This window comes from Symphodus melops (assembly GCF_947650265.1).
Source record: "Symphodus melops genome assembly, chromosome: 9".
Taxonomy (NCBI): Eukaryota; Metazoa; Chordata; class Actinopteri; order Labriformes; family Labridae; genus Symphodus; species Symphodus melops.
The window spans coordinates 1,439,661-1,459,660 of NC_136699.1; the positions used below are offsets into that span (position 1 = coordinate 1,439,661).

The following is a 20,000-nucleotide window of genomic DNA, read 5'->3' on the forward strand; positions in this document are numbered from 1 at the left end:
CTGCTAATTTGTGTTGTATTATTTATGGGTGCTGAGGTGCTCCCCGGAGGAGTGTAAAGGCAAAATGCCACACTCAGCTCCTTTTCTAACTCCCCCCCCCCCCCCCCCCCCCTCCCCCACACACACACACACACTCTTTCCACACCTCCATTACACTCCTCTTTGATCACTCTATCTGCTGGGGAGAACCAGTTATAAACTCTCCTGGACGGTGACAGTTGTTCGGATGTTGTCGGTGAGAACATTTGTTTAGCCTCCTTTATTTTGCAGTATGCACGACAGTTGATAGACTGCATGTGTGTGTGTGTGTGTGTGTGTGTGTGTCCTTGTAGTAACATCCACCTGAGTGTGCTTACAGTTCAGCTGTTTGCGTGCATTCATATTGTCCCCGTGTTCAAGTTCCGAGTCCCGAGTCCCCCACAAACACGTCCCAGGTTTGAATCGTCCCTGTGCTGAAATCACTGATTGGTCAGAAAGGATTTATTTTTGGGGCTTCAATGCAGAGACAGCGAAGTGGACACAGCTGGAAATCAGGGACAAAGACACAGTGAGGAAGGACAGAGGTCGGATCTGTTCTGAACCAGGAAGCACCGTTTTCACTCCGACGCCCGTTTCTGTCGCTGGCGTCAGCAGAGCGGGGAAGGACGGGGCTCTGACCCTCGCTCCTCTCTCTCATCTCACAAAGTGATGATGAACCAACACCAGAAAATAAACGTTTTAGAGCCGTGCATCAACGAGCTTTGAGTCAGCTGCTGTTAATACAAGCGCCGCTTTTATTAAATGTACCGCCATTAACCGCATACAGTAGGATTAATCCCTGCCATCTGTACAGCCGTGTTATTCTTTTATTCCCTCGTGCTTTATTGATGTTTACCCTTTTGTTTTAACTCGCAGATTTGATCAAATCAGCATGAAAAATCCCGGCTTCAGACGACGGCGTGCAAACCTACGAGCTCTCAAATCGCTTTTTGTTGGTGGAACAATTTCCTCAAAGAACAAATCCATTTAGTCGAGGAGCTTCGCCTTTCTCGGAAAAAAAAAAAAAAAAAAGTACAACCTGAATCCTCCGTCAGATGTAATGTGCGAGGATCATCCATTTCATGTGGAAGAAGCATGTCTGCAGGATGCTCACGTATGGCACCGCCTGAGGGTCGGCATGAGAAACATCTGAGACTCCAGTCTTTGTGTGGTCATGTCTGCGTGTGCACACACACACACACACACACACACACACACGCAGACATGTGTTAACGGTGTATGCGCTCTGTAAATATTCTGTATTTCTCACCAAGCTGAAGAGATAAGATCGACCCAGACAGGAAGTCAGACCAGGAAACACACAGACACCTTTCATGTCAGCGACGGGTCCAACTGTGACGGACTCATCTCAAACATTTAAAAAAAAAAAAAGCACTTCTGCATTGGCTTCATTTTTTAAACAATATTTTAAGGTTGCTGTTTGTCACAATCAGAAACGAAAACCGAGGTACTGACAGATCGCAGGGCGCACGGAGGAAGTGGAAATGGGCACTTTGAACTTGGTGGTATTGATGGTGATCAAACTGCATGTTTGCTCGGAGCCTCACAGATTACTCTCTCTCTCTCTCTCTCTCTCTCTCTCTCTCTCGTAGCTCTAAGTGTGAGTTACTAAATCCCCTCCATGACAAAGAGAGAGACATCTGTCTTCTCTAAGTCTCCTGTCTCTGCGCCGTGTCGTCTCTTTCTATCTCTGTTAATCCCGCCCTCCTCTGCCGCCATTTATCTCCCCCGCCGTGCGTCCATTCCAACGTCCTCTCTTGATCCTTTTTTTTGCTGCTGAAGTTTTATTAGCTTACATAAATGTCCCTAAGAGGCTGCCGTAGCAGCAGGAGAAGAGGAAGACGTAACGAGGAAAGGAAAGAGCGGCAGAGTCGTAATTTCGCTTCGTCCTGTGGATGACAACTCAAATAAGAAAACACATTAAAACAAAATGGCGTCCAGGACATTAAAGTGAATTAGCCAATTACAAATGACCATGTGTGCGCCCCCGCTGCCTTAACCTCGCCAACAATTTTTTTTTTTTAGATGGTAAACTCATCTAAATTTGTTGGACGTCTTTTGGGCGCGGGGCCAGAAAAGCTTTTATATCCATAAAGGCTTATGGATCACAGAGAATTGCATTAAGCTGTCCAATTTAATTACAGTATCGACAAAACATAATAGATACTTACAGCCTCACGAAGAGCGATGGGCGAGCGGAGGGGAGAGAGAGAGAGAGAGAAAGTGCAGACAATGTCCATTTATAATGCTGATGCAGTGTATGTATCAGAGGAGGCGTTTGAGGAATGTGTGTGTGTTTATGTCTCTGTGTGTGTGTGTGTGTGGGTGTTTATGTCTCTGTGTGTGTGTGTCTGTGTGTGAGTGTGTGTGTGTGTGTGTGTGTGTGTCTAACGAAGGATTTGCAAGGACCCAGGAGAGCTTTTGAGAACGCTTAGTTTGATTTAGATGTTACAGCTCCCTGTTGGCTCTGATGACTGTTTCACTCGCAAACACACACAGACTACAGGAGTCTACACACACACACACACACACACACACACACACACACACACAGACAATGTCACTATCCCGTGCGCGCACACACACATTTACTCAGATCAGTGTAATGGAGCGAGTTTGGAGAGTGGCCGTCCCGTCCTCCGTCCCAGCCGGCTCGCTCTGTCATCCTGCTGTCTTCCATGATCAATAGAGGGGGGCAGTATTTTTATTCATAAAGCGCCCACTTAATTAAATCACGGGGAGTAGAGCGGGGGGGGGGGGGGGGGGGGGGGGGGGGTGGCGTAGACGAGGAGGAGGGATGAGTCGAGGTTACAAGACGAAGCAAGGGCACGGAGTCAAAAGACAGATGAAGAATTACAAAGAGTGGGAGGAGGACGGCTGAAGGTGTAACGGCTGCAGGAACTGTTCTAGTCCCTAGAACCTGGTGGAGAGGAACCCCCCAAAAAAAACACACAGTTCTCGTGGATACTCCCCAGAACGCTACGGTCAGAAAAGACCTGTGAGACGAAGCTGAACGTGCGTCTTGTCTCTATGGCGACGGTCTCCGTGTGACCCGGCAGCAAGTATTTTTCTTTGTATTCATTAAGAGCATCACCCTGAGGAGGTACGCCCCCCCCCCCCTACTATGTCTGCACGATGAGCTTCAATCAATCCATTAAGCTTCATTTATCAAGAACCTTCAATGATACAAACTAAAATGTGAATTAGAAGTGGAGACTAATGATGTCGGCCGCGCTTTTCACCGACCAGACTCGAGGAGACCGTCGGTACACGACACGATCCAAAGGAGACAAACGTACGGGGAATATCTCACATTTAGGACGCTGCAGCTCTGCGCTATTTCTCCTTGCAGCTTCCCGCTGCTGCAAACGCTCTCTCCTGATTGGCCTAATCGGGTCCTCAAGCCAGGGATGAAGCTAAACTCTTTCAAGAAGAGGATGCATTGGAGTCCAGAGAGCGTCGTCAGTCTACAGCCTGAAAAACTTCTCACACAATGTGACTTTGAAAAACGACTGTTAAACTTTCAAATCACAGAGTCCCACTCTGCAGCCCTCCTGTCTGCTCACACTGCCAGCATGTTGGGAAATAAATCCCCGCAGTGTGTTGGCTCGAGCCGAGCGCTTCTGTGGCCAAGGCTTGACGAGTGTGGTCGTAGCGGGGAGGTTCGAGTTTTGAATGCATCGAGCGATACGTCTGTGTTAGTGTCAGTGAGAGGGCCGACGTGCAGACGATAAAGTCAGCTGGAGAAATGTTGTTGCACGTTTATTTTTAACCCTTGAATTATTATCCCAATGAAACAACGAGTTTCACACACAGACACTTTGAAGCATTCTGCTCGTGAGTAAATTTTATTTTCTCGTTTTCTGTCGACTCAAAGCGTGTTTAACCCGCGGGTCACACCGACACATTCACACACTGATGGTAGAGGCTGCTTCAGTATTATCTCATCCATTCACACACATTTACACGCCGCTGATGAAGCAGAGTGAGCAACTTGGGCTGAAGTGCCTTGCTCAGGGACACGTCGACGTGTAGCTACAGGAGCCGGGGATCGAACCCCCGACCTTTCTGTTGAAAGACAACCAACTCTGCAGGGACTGTCAGGGACTTTGGTTGTGAACTGGCCGAGTCGATGGTTCAAATCCCGGTGTAAGCAAAGTCAGGAAATTGGTCTGTTAGCTGGAGAGGTGCGAGGTCACTTAGTAATTAGTTTGTGTGGTATTTAAAACCTCACGTTATATAATATGAACGCATGCAGCGATTTATCAGTTCATTTTCGTACCTTTTCCCGACTTGTGCTTCAATTAAGAACTCGACAGAAAGTGAAAGAAAAAAAGTCATGGATTCATTTCTCACCCTCCCAGGAGGTCGAAACCTTCCCAACGTCTCAAAGACAGAATTTGCCAGGAAGTGAAGAGGACACTTAAATCTATCGGAAGGTTACTGATACCTCAGGAGATCTGATCACTCCGAGCCTACAGAGCGTCCGCTGCGTTACTACCTGCTGCTTTGACTTTGCTTTTACCCTACAGCGGAGTGCCTTAAAAAACAAGAGGAATATGAGCTAGCCAGCAGTCGATATTTATTACTCTCTTTATGGAACAATATTAAATGCAGTTACAGCCCCCGGGGGAGAGCGAGAGAGAGAGAGAGAGGGAGGAAGAGAGAAGTGAGCGGCTTAAGCTAACCATCGAGGGTGTCTCAGGTTTCAAAAAAAAGAAGAAGATAAATTGTGCCACCTCTGTCTTCCCTCTCTATCCCTTTTCTTCCTCTCCTTCAATTTTCCTTTCTCCTCTCTCTTTTTCATCTCGCCCCTGGAGGCGAGCCAAGGGTCATCTCTCTTTCTTTCTTCTATTGCGGTCGCTCTTCTTTTAATAAAAGGAGCGTGCACGCGCGTGTGGTGTGCGCGACATCCATTGTGGCGCTCTCTCTCTCGCTCGCCCGCTGTTTGTCTCACGCAGAGACGCACAGATTCTAGCTGACACGTGGACACACACCTCTGCCGCCCTCCTTGTCATCTCGGTCTAACTGAGACGTCCCGCTGAGGCCTCCTGACTCGAAGACACACACAGACTCAAACAGGCCTGTTTCCACTCCCCCCTCCGCTCGCAGGTTAATGGTTCAGAGTGACTCTGGCTCATATCTGGAGGAGCCTGAGGGCGGACCCGTCTAATATCTGGTGTCTGCTGTTGCACAAAAAAAAAAAAAAAAGTGCATGGTGGGAAAGCCTTGGAGGAGTGTTTGATTGACAGGCGAAAAAAGAAAAAAGAATCAGTGCTCATGCTTCTGTTTTTTATTTTCGCACGTGTGTTACAGATGCTGTGTGTTTGCACGCACGACGTGTGTGTGTGTGTGTGCGTGAATTCTTCCCACCCGTGTCCAATGAGGCGTGTTTCACATTTTAGGCCTTCGTGTGTTTCCGTGTGTTAAAGGGTTAACAGTAATATCTGAAGCCACAAAGGGCGACCTGGCCAGGGTTATTATTGTCCTCACATGAATAATGGAACTTAATATTGAGGAGGTGATAGCTGCAAGCACACACACACGCTCACACACACACACGCTCACACACACACACACACACACACACACACACACACACACACCAACACCACCATTAAAACCGCCAGACCCCTGCCCTCAGAGCATCCCGCTGTCATCCTCGATCCCTCCAGACTTCCAGGGGCCGCAGAGAGTCGCCGTGCCCAGAGAGGAGAGGCCTCAGCTGGGGAAAACTCTGCGCTCGGGTTGGGGGGTCTTTGTGGTGAAAAAAAGGGGCGCGGGGGAGTCTGGAAGACATTTGGTCCAAATTCAATTGATTATACAGTACTTAGGAAGCCATGACAAACATGGAGCAGATAATGGGGGACTCCGATTTCGTCTTTGGCTTGTTTTTTCTCTTCTCCTAGTTTTTTCTTCTTCTTCAGGTTTCATCATCGTCATTTCTTGTCTTTCTTCTTCTATTTTGTTTCTTCTGATTCTTCCTTAAAAATGTCTTTTCTTCTTCTTCTTCTTCTTCTTCTACTGCTGCTTCGGGTATTTGTCAGCTTCTTCTTCTCCTCTTTTACATTGAATTCTTCTTTTAATTCTCTCTCTCCTTGTTGTCGTCTCTCGCCCCATCTCACTTGAACTTTAGTGACCTCTCGTCTCGTCCACTTCTTGAGATCCTCCGGTTCCTCAGAAAGAGTTGCAGTTGTTTTCTCGATCAGTGCCACATAATTTACAGAATTTGTCAACCTAATAGAACTGATGTATAATTCAAAAATCCATCCGTCTCTTTAATAGAATTTTTGGGAGATTAATTGCCCTCCGCCGCCGACGCTGCAGCGACAGAGAAGAGCTAAAAAGGCTCAATCCAATAATTGAAATGTGGGACCGCTGTCCAAACGAGCTGCGTGTGTGTTTGTGTGTGTATCAGTGAGTGTCCTTTTCAAAGATCACAGCCAATCCCGTGACAGCGCTCGCTCCGCTCAAAGGTTGGCAGGTGTGACTCACAGAGAGACGAGAGGACAAGTGTTCACATGAGGATCGCTGCTCCCTATGTTCCATGAGTTCAGATGACGCTTTATTAAAAAGCGAACAGATCGTTTTGATTGTCCACAAGGTCGATTTTACATGTGAGCCAAATGTGTCTGAAAATGTTCACACAGTCTGTACGCACCATAGTTCTCTGTGCTCTTGTAGTTCCTTTGTAGTTCTTCCTGTGATCTTGTAGTTCTTCCTGTGGTCTTGTAGTTCTCCTGTGATCTTGTAGTTCTCTGTGATCTTGTAGTTCTCTGTGATCTTGTAGTTCTCCTGTGATCTTGTAGTTCTCTGTGATCTTGTAGTTCTCCTGTGATCTTGTAGTTCTCTGTGATCTTGTAGTTCTCCTGTGATCTTGTAGTTCTCTGTGATCTTGTAGTTCTCCTGTGATCTTGTAGTTCTTCCTTTGATCTTGTAGTTCTCTGTGATCTTGTAGTTCTCTGTGATCTTGTAGTTCTTCCTTTGATCTTGTAGTTCTCTGTGATCTTGTAGTTCTTCCTGTGATCTTGTAGTTCTCTGTGATCTTGTAGTTCTCTGTGATCTTGTAGTTCTTCCTGTGATCTTGTAGTTCTTCCTGTGATCTTGTTGTTCTCCTGTGATCTTGTAGTTCTTCCTTTGATCTTGTAGTTCTCTGTGATCTTGTAGTTCTTCCTGTGATCTTGTAGTTCTCCTGTGATCTTGTAGTTCTCCTGTGATCTTGTAGTTCTTCCTGTGATCTTGTAGTTCTTCCTGTGATCTTGTAGTTCTCCTGTGATCTTGTAGTTCTTCCTGTGATCTTGTAGTTCTTCCTGTGATCTTGTAGTTCTCCTGTGATCTTGTAGTTCTTCCTGTGATCTTTTAGTGTCATTTATTTTTGTCCTTGTTTTTCTCTGACTCTGGAGCTCAGACGGTAGTTTTCCGGTCATATCTGCATCGATATCTGTCTATTTAAAGACGTGATACATCAACGTCACCCAGAACGTCTTTAATCAATGACAACAAACACATCTGAAAGAAAATACCCACAAATCACATCCTGTTGTGCTCATTAAAACACAATTGTGACATTTTCTCTCTGCATTAAAGTGTTGTTGTGGTGTCCCAACTTTTGTTTCCACTTCCTGAAATGTCACCCAATCAGGACGACAGCTTCCTGTAGCTCAGATTTAATCATATCCAGGACCCTCGGACCCCCTGCAAACGATCAGTAACTTAAACATGTGAAGACGTCCTCATTCAGCACGAATATGAGAGCATCCTCCAGCGTCAGTCAGACGTCACTCACACAGATTCCCCGGACAACAACACAGAGAACATGGCAGCCGCTTTACTGACTCAGATTAGTCCGATACAAACACACCGCTCCAGGGATTCAAGGTTCAAGGTTTACTTTATTGTCAATTCCAAAATATGTCAGACATACAGTGGAATCGAAATTATCTTTCCCCCCCCTCCCCACGGTGCAATGCAGTCGAGTAAGGCAACATTAGATAAAATAAGGTACGTTAAAAATATGAAATAAAATGAGGTAACAGAAGATAAATAATATTTACACAAATAAAATCTAAATGTGCAATAAGTACAAAGTTAAATAAAATAGAATCTAAAACCAGATTGGAGAAAAAGTGAAACTTTTTGGAGAATTGGAAATGTCCAGTTCTCCTGAATGAAGGCTGTGCAGGTTGTGTACTCGTGCATGAACTGCACCGTGCTGAAGCACAACTCTTCCACGCATGTCAGCGTTGAGGAAGCGTACGGAGCACTCATAGTCAAAGGAAGTGGACCGTAGTGGACCTGGTGCACGGTCTGGATCGCTTTGCTTCTGTCTCTCGTTTTTCCTTCGTCACCATCGGAAAGAAAACTTCTGTTTAAAAAAAAACAGCATGGCTACCCAAATTGTGTCGAACGCTTCCCAACACTAACTGTAAACACCAGGAGTGTCTCCAGCTGCACGTCACATTAAAACACCATCATGCCATTCCTACTCTGTTTGCTTTTTGAGCTCCAGGCAGAACTGCAGGCAAAAGCACGCACTTCCTTTTAGCGTAGACACGTATATATGCGATGCCAGGCACACACTTCTCCCATCAGAGAGAGAGAGAGAGGGAACGCTCATCTCTTGTCAAACAAAAAAGATTGAGCCAGAAAACACACAACGCAGCAAAGCAACACGTCCAAAACGATGAAAGCTTGTTAGTTTGAGGAAATGAGTTTTCTGTTTTCCGAGCACGGATAACCAATTAACGTCTACGGCGCTAATAAAAGTTGATTGGCTCTGGAGTTAATGCACAGCCGATTCTCCCTCCGAGTGTGTGTTAATTAGTCCGAATGAGCACATACAGTATGTGTGTGAGGGTGTATGGATGTGAGGTGCATGTGCAGGCGTGCATGTTTGTGCATGTAATTGTCTGCAAAGAAACAACCAATGAGAGGCCTCGATTTCAGCTGCGTGACAAGAAAATATTATGAACGTGGTATAGGAACATAATTACTTTTTTCCACCGAGAGGTTGGCTGATTTCCATGCTGTGTGTGTGTGTGTGTGTGTGTGTGTGTGTGTGTGTGTGTGTGTGTGTGTGTGTGAAGGTCAAAGACAGGTCTGTTGCTCTTTTGTGTAGCTCCATTGTGATTATCTCGGTGTGTGTTGGCCTTGCGAATATGCGTGGTCGTGTTTGTGTTCTTTCCGCTGATTGGCACTGCGAGTGCATTCAGCGTGCAGGTGTGTGTGTGTGTGTGTGTGTGTGTGTGTGTGTGTGTGTGTGTGTGTGTGTGTGTGTGTGTGTGTGTGTACATGCTGCAGACTGGCAGGAGTATAAGGTGATTAGCTTGTCTGATATTTCATACCTCGCGTCCTCTGTCTAATTACATTGTGCTTTCTGAACCCGGTGTGCCTGCCAGACCGTCTCCCTGACAGACGACGCTAACACAGTTAAGGCCGCGCGGTCGCGTCGTGTCAGAAGTCGCTCGGCTCGTATCCGTATTCATTATACGCAGGAAGACGAAGTTTAAAATCTATTAAAATGGCGTGCTAACGTAGCGTGTGTTAAGAAGTCCTGACAGAGAAGCTCTGTGTGTGTGTGTGTGTGTGTGTGTGTGTGTGTGTGTGTGTGTGTGTGTGTGCTTTCTCAGAATAGATGTGATTGCTATGCTTTTTCACCATGGCAACGGATCACTGTCGGAGTTATGGCTGAAAGAATATAAAAAAACCCAACATTTACATTAAACATGCAAAACCCACACGCTCACCAGATGCACACACGCCGGACTTTTTCTGATTTTCTTTTCTCATTCCTTTCCCTCCGCTGCCTCCGCATTAATCACACACACACACACACACACACACACACACACACACACACACACACACTTCAATAGATGCAGTAAATGGACTGGTGCCAGCGTTATTTCTGATACTTTCCTTTTGTCTTTGAAGCTCTTCGGACCAAATTGTTCCACTGATCATAAATGTCATATCATCCGTCCCCCTTCTCTCTCTCCGTCTCTTTCTCCTTCTCTGCCTTTGTACTGTAATTGGCTTGTGTGTGTGTGTGTGTGTGTGTGTGTGTGTAGATCAAATACTTGTGGTTTTGTTTTATCATTTGACTCCATATAACTTTGAGTGCTTGGAATACCTCGACTAATCTCTCTCTCTCTCTCTCTCTCTCTCTTTTTCAGAGACCTGAGCGAGAACCAGATCCAGGCGGTTCCGAGGAAAGCGTTCCGAGGAATCACCAGCGTCAAGAACCTGTAAGCACATTCACCCCTGTCCTGTCGTCGCCCGTCTTTCCTTTCACACACTTCACCTGTCTTGATCCGCTGCACCTTCTCGCCCAATTTTTCGTCACTATCTTCCAAAATGAGAAGGTCGATCGGTACGTGAAAACAAGAGAAGAGCGAGGAGAGGTCTCACCTGTTGATCCTGATCGATTTCAGGTATTTGGATCCTCCGCTCTCTGGAACCACACCACAAAAAGTAGCATCTTAAAATGCACTCTCATGGGATTCTTTGGCTTTTTTCAACCAGCCCCGAGTGGACACTGAAGGAACTGCATCTATTCCTAAACTATCTATTCCTTTAAGCACGTTCAGGTGACGTGTCGGTGATTTCCTCGCTCACACCTCGCTCACACCTCGCTTCCTCCCACCTTCTTATTGTCATCGGATTTTTTCCCTCTTTTCTCGTCTTCATCTCCTCTCGCTGTTCTGAGAGGTTTTGTCTTCACATCGAGCGCTCGATATCCCGCTGTCATTTATTCACGATGTCCTAATCACCATAGTGTGATCGATACGCTGCCTGATCAATGTCTGTCATCAATAACTGCTGATCAATCCGGCCTGATGCTGCGTAGGAAACGACTGGACACACAAACAGAGTCATTGACATGTGAGGGCTCAATATGGGGTTAGGATAGGAGGAGAGGAGACTAGGAGAGGAGACGAGAGGAGAGGAGACTAGAGGAGATTAGACTAGAGGAGAGGACACAAGAGGAGAGGACACAAGAGGAGAGGACACAAGAGGAGACTAGAGGAGAGGAGACTAGAGGAGAGGAGACTAGGAGAGGAGACAAGAGGAGACGAGAGGAGAGGAGACTAGAGGAGAGGAGACTAAAGGAGAGGACACAAGAGGAGAGGAGACTAGGAGAGGAGACTAGAGGAGAGGAGACTGGAGGAGAGGACACAAGAGGAGAGGAGACTAGGAGAGGAGACTAGAGGAGAGGAGACAAGAGGAGAGGAGACTAGAGGAGAGGAGACTAGAGGAGAGGACACAAGAGGAGACAAGAGGAGAGGAGACTGGAGGAGAGGACACAAGAGGAGACTAGAGGAGAGGAGACTAGAGGAGAGGACACAAGAGGAGACTAGAGGAGAGGAGACAAGAGGAGACAAGAGGAGAGGAGACTAGGGAGAGAGGGAAGGGAAGGAGAATGGGCTGAAATCTAGTAAGTGTGATGTAAATTCAATATGGCTGCCAAAGTCCACAGGAGATTATTACTCTTACTTTAAATGGACCTGAACATGTACTTTATACCACTGACTCTGTGTGTGTGTGTGTGTGTGTGTGTGTGTGTGTGTGTGTGTGTTCTCTCTCGTGGCTCAGTTTCAAAGCTTCTGATTCACACACACACACACACACACACACACACACACACACACACACACACACAGCCGTTTTGGACGCCCCTGGGTTTGCCAGATATGAGAGCAGTTATCAGGTGAACAGGTGTTGCAGCGATGGAAGCGGGCAGTGGAACAGCTTCAGATAGAAGTGATTGTACCCGAGCTAAAAAGCCTCTGCATGTTTCTAATAAGCTCCGCCCACTAAAACGACACGTTAATAAAGTCTTGAACGTAGCGTGGAGAGTTTCCTGTTTCACATTCATACATCACCATACATTTACACCTGCCGGCTGCCCAGAGTGACCACAGGCTCCTGTGGTCATCCCGCCGAGACTCTCCGTTAGAGGAAGCGAAATTCAATCCGAGTTCCCAGAATTTGCACGTTGGCTGCGTTCCACGCTGCCCGTTACCTTCCTTTAACACCTCACTCTCTCCTCGCTTCCTGCCAAAACCATAAAGTCGTATCAATCAAATCTGACGGTAAAATTGTCTCCTCCGCCCCGTTAAAATGTTTTCCGCTAAATTGCTTTGACCTACAAAGTGAATCATTTAACTTTTTTTTTTTTTTTTCTTGGCAAAATTGGGAGTGACTCAGAGCTGTAAAGATGTTTCTCTTCTTTCTCGCCGTTCTTCTCTTTCCTCCTCCCTTCATTTTTTTTTGGGGGGGTGGGGGGGTTGCGTTTCCCCCCTTCTACTCGTCCCACTCATTTTGCACCCTGTCCTGCATCACTTCCTCCTCGCTCCCTTCATCCATCGTCACGTCTTTAATCGCTATCCTCCGAGCTAACAGTTTTGCTGTCCCGTCATCATTTTTCTTCTTCTTGTTTCTCTTTTACCGTCATTTGTCTCACAGTTTTTTTTTTGTCTCACCCTCTCGGTCTTTGTCAATCGATCTTCCCCCTCTTTTTTTTTTTTTTCTTCATTTCTCATTTTTCACCCCCCTTGTCATTCCCAGCGTCTTCCAGCTCGCCCTCTCTTTCCTTTTACCAGCCTTATTAACCCCTTCATCGTTTCTCTCTCTCTCCTCTCTTCTAGCTCGCCCTCAGCCTTAAACTCTCTCTTCCTTCCTTCCTTCACATATTCCCTCTTTTTCCTCCCTCCATCCCTCCACCCATTAGACAAGGTGACTCCTGCAGTAAAAAGGCTCCAGCTCTCCATTTTAAAAAGAGTGAAAAAAAAAGAGAAAAAAAAGAGAGAAGGCGTCATGACATTTTGTCCCTGGTGGACACGGCATTGATTTTCTCACATGTCTCTCTCCCTCTCACTTTGTCTCTCTCCGTCTCGCTCTCACTTTCCCCTCCATCCCTCTCACTGCCTCTTCACCTCTCTCTCTCTCTCTCTCTCTCTCTCTCTCTCTCTCACCGTCTGGATGGCAGAGTGCAGGGTCTCTCTCTCTCTCTCTCTCTCTCTCTCGCCCTTCCTGTCTCACCCTCTGGATCACAGAGTGCAGGGTCTCTCTCTCTCTCTCTCTCTGTCTCTCGCCCTTCCTGTCTCACCCTCTGGATCACAGAGTGCAGGGTCTCTCTCTCTCTCTCTCTCTCTCTCTCTCTCTCTCTCTCTCTCTCTCTGTCTCTCGCCCTTCCTGTCTCACCCTCTGGATGGCAGAGTGCAGGGTCTCTCTCTCTCTCTCTCTCTCTCTCTCTCTCTCTCTCTGTCTCTCGCCCTTCCTGTCTCACCCTCTGGATGGCAGAGTGCAGGGTCTCTCTCTCTCTCTCTCTCTCTGGGTTGTTCCCTTTCATGCTGCCTAGTGGCTAGTATTGTATCCTTCCACGTTTATTGCACTTCCTCACACACACGCGCGCACACACACACACACACACACACACACACACACACACACACACACTTTTACTCTTGGACTCTCTCAACCCTTCTATCAGATTGACTGCTTTGCTGAAACTGCCAAGAAGCTGGCAAACACGATTACCCCGGGCGTCTGCTAACCTAAGGAGACAGGTGTATGCCATACATCTGAGCCCAGGTGTGTGCATGCACGTGTGTGTGTGTGTGTGTGTGTGTGTGTGTTCTTGTCTATACATTGTGCTGACTGCTGCTCCTGTCAGTCCCCTAAACTCAGCCTGTCAGTCAAACAGTAGACGATAAAGGTAAACGAGTGGATGGACAGCACGCAGCCAAAACACCTCTGAGACCGTTTGTCTTTTATGTTTTTATTTTTTTAATCTTCCGTTTGAAATATCCCGGGTGATTATTTCATCGTCTCTCGTCTGATCTCGTCGTTTTCTCTGAATCTGATCTCGTCGTGTCCCGTCCCGTCCGGCCTCGTCTTGCTTCGCCAAGCAGAGTCATCACATTAGCAGCACCGGAGGATGTCCGACAACGTGCTGTGTTTGGCATCGAGTGCGGCGGCCTCGAACGAAGTCAGATGTTTGTCGTAGAAGAGCCCGACTCCGTCCTGTTATCTGTGTTCAGGGCGAGCGCCGATGACAGACAGCAATTTGGCGATTCTGGAAAACGCCAAACGGGTCGTGCGAGACTCTTTCAGGCCCTGGACTCGGGTCAGGCAGACGATGGCGTGTGGCGATGACATCATTGCTCCTGATTGAGTCGACGCCTTTCATTGAGCGACACAGATTTGACCTCGCTCTTTCCTCTTACAGACACGTGTATCGTTGGAGGTCAATATCAGAAAAAGGAATATATGACAAGTCCCGCCATCGTTGCACATGTGGCACGGAGCCCGCCTCTCAGTGGGAGGCGTCACAACTCGTTCGTTTAAATCGTTCTCAGCCCTCCGGCGGACGCCGTTTGAGTCAAGATGGTCGGAAGACATAACAATTAAAATCACGACGAGCAAATTATTCAGGGACTCTGATGGTTCCGTCAGCGTTCAACGAGCGTTCACATAAAGGTAAAAACATTCAAATTAAAAGAAGGTATTAAAAAGAAGTGCGTGAAGAAGTCGTTAACAAAATAAAAGCATCAGACACTAAAACTCGAGATGCTTAAAGTTTTGTGTGAGGAGCTTTTAGCTGCTCGTAAAACAGTTTGAAATTTATAATAAAAAGCAAACGAGACCTTAAGTGAGTGGATTGATACGTTCTTGAACGCCATTTTTACGCTCGGTGTCACAGGAAGTGAGCTCCAACACGCTGACGCCGCCGCCGCCTTTGACTTCTTCCTGGACATAATCTGGAAAAGTGACGTCTGCACCTGAGATCTGAGTCCTGCAGGAACAGACAGCCTGATTTATCGTGGTCAGCGTCTGTGTGTGGCGTGCAGAAGGACAGAGCGGCGTGTTGATCCGTCCGTACTGTACGGGCGCACTTACATCACAACACACGTGAGGCCCTCCGGCTTGAGGCGTGCAGCTGCTGCGGTTGCACGGAAGGCGTCAGATAAGGTCCAGCTGTCTGATTGGCTCTCACGCCACATGGCGCTCTTTATCTCCAGCCGCCATCGAGCAGTCCTCATCTCGCACCTTGTTCTCCGTCTGCCTGCTTCCTCGCTCTCTTACCCCTCGTTTGTGATTAAATTTAATTCATTCCTCCCGCCGGTTCCTCCCACGCTCACGATCCACACACGGGCGCCGTCGCACCGTTCAGCTGCTTCGAAGGTTATATTTAAAGCCGCCAACAATTCACGACATCAGTTTACAAACAAGAGAATAGAACGAACCCTCGGCGGCTTTACTTCTTTACCTTTCTCCTTCCTGTCATCCTTTCCCTTCCACCTCGTAAACCGCCTCCACACTTCACGCTTCCCTTCCCACAATGCAGTGCAGGAAGGCCGTTTGTTTGAATTATGCCTACAGCACCTTCGAGCGAGGTGAGAACAATGTGTCGCCACATCGTGCACACACACACACACACACACACACACACACACACACACACACAGACATCAAGTGAAATAATAATATATAAATAAATAATAATGTTTTAATAGATGAATAATTAGCTTCCTGAAGCAGCGATAAACACACACACATAGACGTGGTTTCTACTTCCTGTCCGTCCATGTTCAGCCTGGCAGAGATGTTTATGCGGATTCCCACCGTTCACATTAAATCCTGTGTCGGTTTGAGATGGCAGGATGTGAAAGAGAAAATGTCAATAAGCTCTGTCTGAGTCGCAGCATTTGAGCGCAGCGTTTCTGTCGACCTTAGCCGTTTGGGTTTGACCTTTAACCTTGGACAAATGTGCTCCCATCTCTCCACCTTTTTGTTTCTTCGCTAACCGAGTTTCAGAATCATAAAATCCACTTTAAGCAAAGTACAAGTCAGATTCAGTTTGTCTCATTTGATTTGCAAAACGGACTCGGGCTGAAAGCCACTTGATGTCAACGACGTCGTGAATCAATCTGCAGCCCGGACGACAGAGTTGATTCATTAGCATGTTCAAATATGACACGGCTTCCTCTGCCCTTGAATATTTCTAAAAGGCCGACTCTTCATTTGCAAATCGAAGCGTGCGACCTGAAGTGGAAAACGTGATCTGACAGAATGACATCACTTTTCTAAAAGTCAGAGCGAAGTCTTTCTCAGGAACGTTCCAGCATCGTGTTGGTGGAGGAAATGGAGTCAAAGGTCGTCGTCTATAAGCGGGCGTCTTTGTTCGCCCACATCTTCTCTTACAGGACAACAAAGCAGCGTGAAATGTCGTAAAAAATCACACATTTGCTCCATGAGTGAATTCTTCATGTTTGGAAATGTAACATAGTGAGCGCACGCCGCAGTCCATCAGCGCCACGCTTAGCGGCGCCGCTCGCTGCCGCTCCGGTCGAGTGATTGTGCCAGCAGCGCCACGATACGCTCGACTTATTTCAAATTAAAAAAAAGTTTGTTTTTCCACGGAGCACACTGCACGGAAAAAAAACGACCCAGACAGGAAGTGAGACAAGAAAACACACTTTCAAAATAAAACGTGTGTGTTCAAGTGGACGCTGTCCTGTGATGTTCATACTCAAAACTCATAACTCTGTGAGAACTACAAAAACAAAGATAGATTATTTCTGTTCAGTAACATGCACTTCTTTAATCTCATAGCCGATGTCGTGGCTTCTGGTTCTTCGAAGGTCGGAACATAAATAAGACTCAGCCGATGTTTCTTTACTGGGACTGAAAGAAATCCTGCTCATGCATCCTCCTTTCCCTTCTGCGTCTTTTCATTAATTACTCGGCCAGCAGCGGTTTCTCACTGATGGATTCAAGGAGCTACAGGGTTGTATGTGTGTGTGTATGTGTGTGTGTGTGTGTGTGTGTGTGTGTGTGTGTTCGCTCCAGATGGTAGCAGAGGAGGCATCGAATCAGTTTGCCAATAGGCCTTATGATCGACATGATTAAACACGCTAACAAATAATATGAAGGGAGATTAAAATCTGGACTCCTCGTCTCTCTGTCCGAACACACAGGAACCGAACACACACACACACACACACACACACACACACACACAAACACACACATGAGCCCTCGTTCAGGATTCAGACCAATCATGTCACAGATGCGAGGATGCTAGTTGAAGAACATGGCCGCCCATACCAGTTCACCTGTTTTCCTCGATTCTAGGTAAATGACAGATCTGTCGAGCACACGGGTTCTTCAAATGATAATAATAAAAAAAAAAAAACAGGATCCTGACTGACTTTAAAAGTGATGCTTGAAAGAGTTTTCTGGCGGTCTTGGTGGTAAGTCCGTCCATCCAGTTGTTCATTTCCTTCTGATCTGAGGTCACTTTCTATTTCTCTCTGGAGCCAATACGAACGAATAACGAGCTCCTGCTTTACACTTCCTCCATTAAAACCTGTTTGACTCGCCAGAGGAGAAATGTGTTAAAATATTTTGTTCAATTCATACAAAGCCTTTTTTATTCTGCTCTAAATCGCTGCATCAGCGCTGTACTCGGACCTGCTGCGCTGAAACACAGCCTCAGACTTGTGATGCTTTTTTCATATCCTCCGAGGACTTGCACGTCCCTCACATCGTGCTCAAAGTCTCTCACACAAACATGCACATATTAAAACCAAAGACTGAGATGCTCCTGATGTGATATGTGCCGCTGAAAAGAGGCAACCGAGCTCTTGCTTTCCTGCAGGAACAAAAAAAAAGCTGACATGACTGCTCTAACAGCTGCAGCAGAAGAAGAAGGAGGAGAAGAAGAAGAGATTTCAAATGTTGATAAAAGGAACGAGGGAGAAGAAACGGATTAGCAAAGGACACACGGGGTGCGAGAGGAGAAAAGGGTGAAGGGGAATCAGGGATGAGTGGTGCACAAGAGGGAGCAAAAAGAAATGGATTATGGATGGAGGGAGAGGGGCAGAACATGAAAAATGGAGAGGATGGATGCTCGGAAACAAGGGGAGAAGAGAGAGAGGGAAGAAAAGGATTAGGGATGGAGGGAGCAGGTGGAGGGGAGATGAGATGGGGAAGGGACAAGGAGGAGGAGATTAAGGTGGAGTGATATGCTTTTATCTCCGAGTGTCTGGGGAGGAGACAGTAAGTAGCCTCGTTTCCTGAGCATGTGTGTGTGCGTGTGTGTGTGTGTGTGTGTGTGTGTGTGTGTGTGTGTGTGTGTGTGTGTGTGTGTTTCTGCCTCTGTTCTGTCACTTTCTTCTACATCTATCCCTGTGTGTGTGTGTGTCCACCTGTTTGTGTTTGTGTGTGTGTGTGAGTGTGTGTGTGTGTATAATAGTCTAAACGCCACTCATCCATCATGGTTGAGTAAAAAAAACAAAAAACAACAACAAGAAGAAGATACCATAAAATGTTTTGCCCTTTTGTATCCTTCCACTTTCAATCCATCCATCTGAAGAAGAGAGGAGGGGGGAGGGAAGGACGGGTGGATCTGGAGGGAGTAAAGGAAGGAATTACGGTGGGAGGAAGGAAGGAAGGATGGAAAGAAGGAAGGATGGAAAGAAGGAAGGAAGGAAGGAAGGAAGGAAGGAAGGAAGTGGCTGGGTTGTTGGGTTCATGGATGGCGGGATGAGTGGATGGATGGTGGAGGAGGGGGGGAAGAAGGTTTTGAATACCTAAAAGCTAAGCAAATTAAAGTAAAAGCAAAGGATGGATGACGGCGGGGTACAGGGGGCATCTGGGAGTCCGACGCACAAGCCGAGAGAGAGAGAGAGAGAGAGAGAGAGAGAGAGAGGAAGAAGAAGAACGGGAAGGAGAAGCAGAGTCGTGACTGTAGCTTGATTTACGGAGGCTTTCCTTTTAATGAAATTGTTTCAGTGACAGAGCCGGTAAAAGGCCCTTAATGGATTGGCTGGCCTAATGTAATGAAATTACTCCCTCTTTCACTACAGAGGGAGGAAGAAAGAATAAAAGAGGACATGGTGGAGGGGTGGGGGGGAGAGAGAGAGGGGCGGGGGGAGAGAAGGAGGATGGGAGAGGAGAAAATGCAATTAATATTTACAGAACAGACAAGCAGGGTGGGCTTTAGAAGCATTCAGCTCGCTCACTCGCTCTCTTCCTCCCTGCATCTACCTCTCTCGCCTCTCTCTCTCCCGGTGGCCAGTGTGCGCCGGGCGATCGGCAGGGGAGGGAGGTGATAGGCTGACGCCAGACAGGCCACTTCAGCGCGCCGGTCTCCTCTCCTGCACTCTCCTCTCCTCCTCCGGTCACATCAGCCGAGGTGAGAGACTTAACCTGAGCTCGCGTGGTCGCGTCGGGACCGGGGATCCCCAGACTGAGTGAGTGTGTGTGTGTGTGTGTGTGTGTGGCTGGGAAAAGAGAGTTAGCGCTGGAGTCTCCCACCTGCTTCCTTAAGCCCACTATCACTTCACACACACACACACACACACACACACACACACACACTCATTCAGGGAACCTGTCTTTTGTTTAGTCCCTCCCCCAGCTGTGTATACTTATGCCTAACTCGCTCCTATCTCCATCTCTCCTGTGTGTGTGTGTGTGTGTGTGTGTATGATCGGTGCAGGCAACTGGACAGCAACCACATCAGCTGCATCGAGGATGGAGCTTTCCGAGCGCTGCGAGATCTGGAGATTCTGTAAGTAGAGAAAAAAAACCTCCGGTCGTCTCACTCTGTTTCCTCCGCTCCGTCCTCTCTCCTCCTCCTCCTCTTCCTCCTCCTGCTTTCATCCCCTCTCCTCCTCTTCCCCTCTTTCATGCGTTGTCTGTGAAGCAGGACCCGTCCTGCGCTCTTCGTCTCCTCTTATCCATCCCTGTGTTTCTGTCTCCTCGTCCTCTCTTTACTCTCACGCCGTCTCTTCTTCTTCTTTCCCCCCTCGTCGACTTTTTTTCATCTGCAGTGTCTTTAAAACGTGATGAGTCTGAACTTAAAGACGTTCAAGTGTGTGTGTGTGTGTGTGTGTGTGTGTGTGTGTGTGTGTGTGTGTGAATGATCTCAACTGATGTCTCTGAGG

At 47.2% G+C, this 20,000-nt stretch overlaps 1 protein-coding gene across 1 annotated transcript in view; it reads left to right on the forward strand.

Annotated features, from left to right (window-relative positions):
• The window catches only part of slit3 (slit homolog 3), a 188,619-nt gene that overhangs the window by 85,739 nt on the left and 82,880 nt on the right, over nt 1–20,000 (forward strand). Inside the window, 2 exon segments of the mRNA XM_079352447.1 lie at nt 10,215–10,286; nt 19,553–19,624. Of these exon segments, the coding sequence (XP_079208573.1) occupies nt 10,215–10,286; nt 19,553–19,624 (144 nt within the window).